Genomic DNA, 7,652 nt, shown 5'->3' on the forward strand with positions numbered 1-7,652 from the left:
TATGTTTAAAAAAAAGTGTAAAAACCAAGACTTCAGAAATGGCTGTGAAGTTCTTTTGTGGTTACAGAACAGATATGGTTATGTAAAACTTCTTCTATTCTAGGTGAGCTGAGGCCTGTGTAGCTTCCTCTGCTTGGAGACTTCTGACAGCTGGGTCACCTCACCTGTAACCTCTTTATTGAAGCAAACACCGCTCAGAATTGAGGCTTCTGAACTATCATCCATACATTGTTTGCAAGATCCTTATTAACCAATGGGACAGTCAATGGCAAAGGTCAATTAATACCCGACAGAGGCTCTTAACTCTTCTCACTTAATATTTAGTGGGAGATTTAATAAAACTGGAGCACTCAGAATCTGGTGCAGCTGTGCATGGTAGCCAATCGGCTTCTAACTTCAGCTTCTTCAATTAAGCTTTGCCCCAAGGGCCCTTTTACACTGCTTTGTATCAAAATTGTGGGTATTTCTGTGTTGGCTGCACCTGTGAAAAATGAATGAGACTCAAAACGCACATAGTGGTGCAATTTTATTGTGATTTCCATTAATGTCAATGGGAAGCTGCATTTTTGGTGTTTTTCAAGATGCAGCATGCATGCCGCTTCAAAACGCACTGCACCTGTAATGCAGTGGTGCAAAAAGCCCCGTAGGATTTAAAGGAAACTTTAAGGTTAAAAGGCAGGAAACGGTGTGAAAGGGCCCTAAAACCTGGCAGCTGATTGGTGCAGCTGTGCACATAGAAACCAGTCTAAGGCCCCTTTCACACAGGCGGACCGTTCAGATCCGCCTGTCCCTTTTTTTTTTTTTTTTTTTTTTTTTTTTTTTTTTTTTTTGCGGATCTGAACGGTCCCGCCATGCATTCCTATGGGGCAGCGGAGACATGTCCGCTGACATCCGACCCGATCCGTCAAATCTGGACGGATGGAAACCCTATTTTCCATCCAGCGGATCGGATGAGAACGGACCGACAGTCCGTTCCCATCTGATTTCCCCCATAGAGATGCATGGGGAACTGACAGCTGTGTCTCCGCACACAGCGCAGAGACACAGCTGTCACCCTCCTGCTCAGCGGGGGATCGGCGGCTCGATTCCCCCGCTGAGAAAAACGGAATCGGACGGATAGTGTGAAAGGGGCCTAATGGGCCATACACACTAAAATTTCTGAAGACTTTTTTTTTTTTTTTTAAGATTAACCAAAACCATATAATATGAGCAGTGGCGGAGCCAGAGGGCTAACTGGGGTGACAAAATCCTTGCCACCCTATATGAGGTCAAACCTAAACAATTTGTATGCAATCTGGCCGGCCCTTGCACTACATAGAAAATGTAAATTTGAAGGAAAATCTTAGTGTGTATGGTCCTTTATAAATCTCCCCTTAGAGTACTTTATAGGCCAAAGTAACCCACATGACCAAAAAAGGCCACTGACACCCCAATGGGTTAATGCAGTGCCATCTTAAAATCATTATAGGCCCCGAGCAATGCAGTGCACTGGGGCCCCGCCTACACAATCACCCACGAGAATAAAAAATTCAAATTATCGATAAGGCAATATTTATTGGTACAGCAGTGCCAGGCTAATGACGGCTTTCAAGTTGGGCAGCTGGGTCTGGCAAACACACACGGGACGGGAGTCAGACTTGACTGTCCTGTGTGTGCCTGTGGAGGCAAACCAGGCATTCCTGCAGTTGTGGGCTCCCCTTTATGGCCCAAGTGACCTAATAGCATCGCAGGACTGACAGGCGCTTGCCACCCAAGTTTGATTGGGGGGGGGATACACACGGGAGTTGGGACTAACTCTTGGCTGGGCAGGTGGGGCCCCCTTGGCAAGTTGGGCCCCTGGGCAACTACCCACCATGCCCATTCGGTTAGACAACCCTGGGTACATGTTGCTCATGCATTAACGGAGAACAAGCCTGCTTTATATCGCACTGAGTAATTGCCTGGGTCTTGAAAGATGCATTATACCTGGGTATGGGAGAGTAGGTTACAGGTTATCCTATAAACACCCAAGCCCCTACCTAGTCTCAACGCAATGTAGTGTTGGGCTCCTGAGATATGAGAAATAATTGGCATGTCTGGGATAACATGGTACAGGTCCCAAACATAATGGTTATGAAGGGCTAATGGCAGTGGAGCCCACACCTTCAAAGTGATTGACTTCATGTTCTATGATGGGTTTATTTAAAAAGAAATGAGCCTGTGAGAAAATCGAACTTCCTTCTGGATAGAACCATTCAAGCCCTACTTGGTGACCATCATGGGGAATAATGAAACTTGTTGTGGGTTTTGGCTCCCAATTGATTACTTTACTTGTGTGGGTCACCTAAATGTTGTTTGAGCATCTCTCCAGTGCTGAACAGGACAAATCTAATAGACTGGAGGCTTCTGCCCCATTAAACTTTCAATAAAAACCTGACATGCCCTTCACCTTTGCTCTCTGCAAAAACACATTATAGCTGCCATTGGGCTGTATAATAAGCTGGGGGTTGGCATGGCTGCAACTACTCATTCTGGAACATTTTTCTTTAACAAATGTTAATCTTTTACAAAATTTAGACTCATCAAAATGCATCTGGAAATTGAAGCTGCTGTTAAATTCCTTATGAAGATCTTGAGCCTTAAGAATACTCTGATGGCTGAGCAGCTGGACACTCTTGGGAAGAACCTGGCATGTCTGCTGAGGGACCGGTATAGGGACCATTGGTACCCTGACAAGCCTGCCCAGGGCCAAGCTTATAGGTACGTTTTTTTAATTGTTGGACTTCTGCTCTTAGCTTCATTTAAACATGCTTTTACCAGTACAGGGTATTATAAAGCCTCACTAAGAATTGGTAGTGGCTAAAACCTTCTCTTGGATAAACTACTTGAACTTGTAGTGCCATATTAGGAGTAGAGGGTCTAGAAGCCCTGGTCTTAAAGACCCAGTGTCTGCTGAGCTGTTGCTGTCCAAAATGTTATATCCTTACAGATGACAGTTCTGTGTACCATGACTTTATTTAAAACTTCAGGTTTTGTACTTGTAGACATTCATTGCTGCCTAATGTTAAGCTTTCGGGCTGAGAGAATCTTGATGGTGTATAGGTGAGGTGCAATGCAAAACTTTGTTTTCAAGTAATGTAGCAACCTTGTAGGAAGCCTGCCCAGCCAGGTTCACTCATGGGATTCCAGCTCTGAGAGGGACAGAATGCAAGTTTGGCCATTTCATACCCAATTGGGGAAGATGTCCGGAATAGATGTAACCCTACACTTTCCTGAAAAGACAAGAACTCACTGCTCAAGGTGGTGTGATTGCCTGATGACTCACACCGGTGCATGCCCCGGCTCGCCTCCGTGAAAACTTGATAAAGGAATTGGCAGCACTCCAGGTTGAGTCAAAATCCAGATTTATTGACTGGACGTCCAAATATGACAATCGTGACAAGGTAGACGCGTTTCACACACTGACTGTGTGCTTAATCATTACAGAGTACCTTGTCACGATTGTCCTATTTGGATGTCCAGTCAATCTGGATTTTGACTCAACCTGGAGTGCTGCCAATTCCTTTTCCTTTACCTACACTTTCCTCCCCTGTTGGGAACCTTTCCCTGCTGCTAGTTCTGCCCCTACCAGGCAGGGCACCTTTCTCTAATCTGCCAACTCGCAAATGCGTACCAGACCTGGGAGCTGAGGCTTTAAATGGGCTCTGCGTGACCCAAGATGGTTGCCAGTCACATGGGGTAAAAGCATCCAACCAGATTGCTTCCCTAGTGACCCAGGAAACCACAGAAGAACAAAGTTCCTCATGACTTCCCTCTTCAGCTGCAGAGCCACAATGGTTGCGCACCACCTGCATTGGGAATGGCACCTGCCTAAAGGGGTTAATAATTCTTGTGGTGTATCTAGGTTCATAGTGTGTGGTTTAAAATTGCATGTCTAGAGGCATGTTATCTAACAACTGGATCTGATCTACAGGTGCATTCGCATTAATAAATGGCAATATGTGGATGAGTCCCTGCTTCAGGCTTGCACACGCTCTGGTATAGAATACTCAAGACTTCCCCTCCCAAGGGAAATTACCATCTGGATTGACCCATTTGAAGTCTGTGGAAGGTGAGCAGTCTCAATGGACTTATAGTATGTCTAAAATATGTTTTGGAGTTTGTAAAACCCATCATAAGATACAAGCAGGAGACTTGAAAAGTACAACTATCAAAAGTGAATGCCAAACAAGTGTAAACCCACTTAACTGCTTCTGAGCACCGAATTTCCCCGCTTGTCTTCATGCGCAGGTGAGAAGTGGGGGCAGGAGAGAATTGAGTATTTAATGCCTTTATTAGATGTGCTATATGCAAATGAGATGGGATTGGGGAGCACAGGGATTGCAGGGGACAGGGCAGTAACCCAGTTCTATTGGCTATGAGTTAAGTAGCTGTGCTGCAAAGCCACTTTGGTGTTAGCCCAACCTAAACCTGCAAAAATCCACAAGGGGGTGGCAGGGAAGGAAACTGATACCCACAGAGTAATCCTATAGATTATTCCATAGAATTATTTATTGAGAAGATTAAAATGACCCTAGAACCAACCATCTGGGGATAATTATCAAAAAGCATAGTATCGCATATTTAACACGACCGTGTTTTTTTTTTTTTTTTTTTTTTTTTTTTTTTTTCCCCTTTCCTGATGGCAGCTCAAGCAGACCGCTCACCATAGGGATTGATTTACTAAAGGCAAATACTGTGCATTGCACTTTTTTGTAAATGTGGTAAAGCTTAACTTTGTAAAGAACACCCAACTGGATGCAAGGAAAATACAAAATTTACTTGCACAATTGGGTGATGGAAATGAGCAGAGCTTTACTAAGCTCTTGGGGAAAATGAGTGCCACTGGACTTGCAAAGTGCAGTCAATTTGCGTTTTGGACTGCAAACGAATGCTCTATTCTTTTAGTGAAGGTGGCCTACAAGCTACATGTACATGTGACCTTGGTGTCATGCATTGTGAAAATGTGCAAGTCATTGAGACTGTAATCCAATTCTACTTTTTAAGGGCCCCCAAATTACCAGACATGCCCTAGGCCTCTAATGGCACTTTTCCACTGCAAGTACCAGCTTGGCTCTACTTGGTCCTGTTTGGTTTTCCACCGCATGGAACGGTGTTGGAACGGGTCAGTATGGTTTGCTTTTCCACTCAAGTGGGTGGGATAACGATTCTCTGACCAATCAGTGGCTAGTAGTGACAGTCAGCTGCATGCAAAGGATTGTGGGATATGGTACCAGTATGGTACCTCTTGGAACCACAATCAAGGTGGTACTATTTTTAGAGAGCCGTTCAGTTCCATGTAGTGGAAAAGCGCCGCCGTACCGAACCGTTCCTACACCGTACCAGCAGTGGAAAAGGACAAAAGCGAGCTGAACCGTTCGGTTCTATGCAGTGGAAAAGCCCCATAAGGTCTAGATTAACTCTAGCAGTAGCAGTCTCAAGAATTGGAATCTTAACCCTGTAGGAATGGTCATGGGTACTAAAGCGTAATTGGATCTCATGGAATGTCAAGGTAGAACAAGTAAATGGCAGCTTCCTGAAGCTCTCCTGGATGCTATCTCACCTGGCAGAAGCTTCTCCAAGCTCTCCTTGACACTTCCACAAAAGCAAACTCTTCGGAGTAGTTCCAGACTGAGATCGGTTTTCTGGTTTCTTAATTTGCTGTCTCATTGGGCTTAGATTGTGTTCAGGAAAATAAGCTTTTCATTTTGCAAAGGGTGGGGGGGGGGGGGGGGGAGACAAGGCTATATGTCGGTGATCTCCACCTGTGGTTGTGGGCCAGATGCCACCCTTTTGCTTGTCTTGATCCAACCCTTTGGGCATTCCATTCCTTATTGTTGATACAAGGCATTATTCCATTCCAATGAGGAAGCACCATTCTTGTCTAAAACAGCAGGGCACTACTCCTCTTACGGTCAATGATGGGCCCTAATTTTATTCACTGACGCCCAAGGATGGAGCACTATTGCGCCTCTCACTGACAAGTTTTTTTTCTTCCCAGCCCAGTTTGAAGGATAGTTAATTGGCCCTAAGTTTGGAGGCCCCTGCTATATACCAACAGTCTTAAGACAAAGTCCTAGGAGGGAAGGACCCTCCTAGAAAGTTGTGGCAAATATCTATTTTCTTCTTCTTTCACTGAAATAAAATGCAGTTACTCACTCAGATTTATGGAGTTAAAAATCCTCACACTGGGGATGCCCAATGGACATAAGCCTTCTGTCCTGAACTTAGGAGTAACCTAGCAAATGGATGGCAAAGCTCAAGCTGGCTACAGCAGAGCTACAAATGGAAGTCCCTTAAAGACACCCAGAAGGGCCCTTACACAATTGACTTTGGCATGTGAGCCAGTAGCTTTCATGTTTAAGTGGCTTGACTGATGTATGGCTTGAACTGCCCATTGGGATGTATGAGGAATGTTAACTAATGCTTTTGTTAACATTTTACAGGATTGGAGAGAACCGAGACTACTTCACAATAGCAACGATTAAACCAGTTTATGAAGAGCTAGTGCTTATCTCACCAGAACAGTTGACTGAAGAGCCAGTGCTTGTCTCACCAGAACCAGTAAATGATGAGCCAGTTGAACATGTGCCTGTCTGTCCAGAACAGGTAAATGAAGAGTCGGTGCCAGTTGGTTCAGAAGAGCCAGTGCTTTTCTCACCACAACAGGTGAATGAAGAGCCAGTGGAACTTGTGCCAGTCTCACCAGAACGGGTGAATGAAGAGCCAGTGGAACTTGTGCCTGTATTTCTAGAATGTGAAACATCGGACTATTCCTCAGATGGGCCTTCCTCTGAGTCGGAATTCATTTCTGAGACCTCTTCAGATGAAGAAACTGGAGAAGAGACTGAAATGGTTGAGAAATTGGTGATGCCAACCTGTACCTCTTCTGATGAAGCTATTGACTCTCCTTCAACTTCCAAAGCTGGGACCCCAGTATGTGAGCTGTTGGCTGCAGACCAGGAGACAGATGGTACAGATGCATGCGTTTCCCAAGAGACCACATGTGTGTGAGACTTCTCAAGTCAGGAAATATTCCCAAGAAACTGCATGCTCTTAAGTGTTTCAACACTAGCACTTCTACTCTGAATTTTTAATATTTTTTTTTTTTTTTTTTTTTTATCCTAGGCCATACTTAGTTTATTTTGTGACATGACCTTAAGAGCCGGTTCACACTGAGGCGATCAGACTTGCCGGGGCGACCTGTGAAGTCGCGGTGCGCACCGCGACCTCGGAGCGACATGCACGGACTTCATATCATTGAAGTCAATGCAGGTCGCCCCAAAGTAGTACAGGACCCTTTTTCTAAGTCAGAGCAACAGTCGCTCCTATTAGAACGGTCCTGTGCTAATCTATGGCAGGTGACCCACGGCGACTTGTCAGGCGACCAAGTCGCCCCAGTGTGAACCGGCTCTGAAAGTAGCAACATGTGGGTAAACTGCATGTATTGGTTTCTGTAGAGCCTGATGGTGTAGGTTAATTTGTTCAGGCCAAGCTTCATGTCCAGACTTGCACCAGCTATTGGCTAAGCTTGTTAAAACTCAGTTTGGCTCCATGCACCCAATATTTGCAGTCTGCTTGTACACTGGCTTGAGAAATCCATTGTAAGATACTTGCAGAGGCCTAAACACTCT

General features: G+C 45.0%; 1 protein-coding gene across 1 annotated transcript; it reads left to right on the forward strand.

The window, feature by feature from the left end:
- Positions 1-2,566: 2,566 nt before the first annotated feature.
- On the forward strand, positions 2,567-7,032 carry LOC309568336 (uncharacterized protein; the record flags this gene model as incomplete). The annotated part of the gene is made up of 3 exons (XM_082273999.1): positions 2,567-2,739; positions 3,953-4,090; positions 6,465-7,032. 3 exons carry the CDS (start codon positions 2,567-2,569, stop codon positions 7,030-7,032), a joined length of 879 nt encoding a protein of 292 aa, XP_082130125.1.
- Between the last annotated feature and the right edge of the window lie 620 nt (positions 7,033-7,652).

This window comes from Pelophylax lessonae, assembly GCF_965119305.1.
Source record: "Pelophylax lessonae genome assembly, chromosome: 12".
Taxonomy (NCBI): domain Eukaryota; kingdom Metazoa; phylum Chordata; class Amphibia; order Anura; family Ranidae; genus Pelophylax; species Pelophylax lessonae.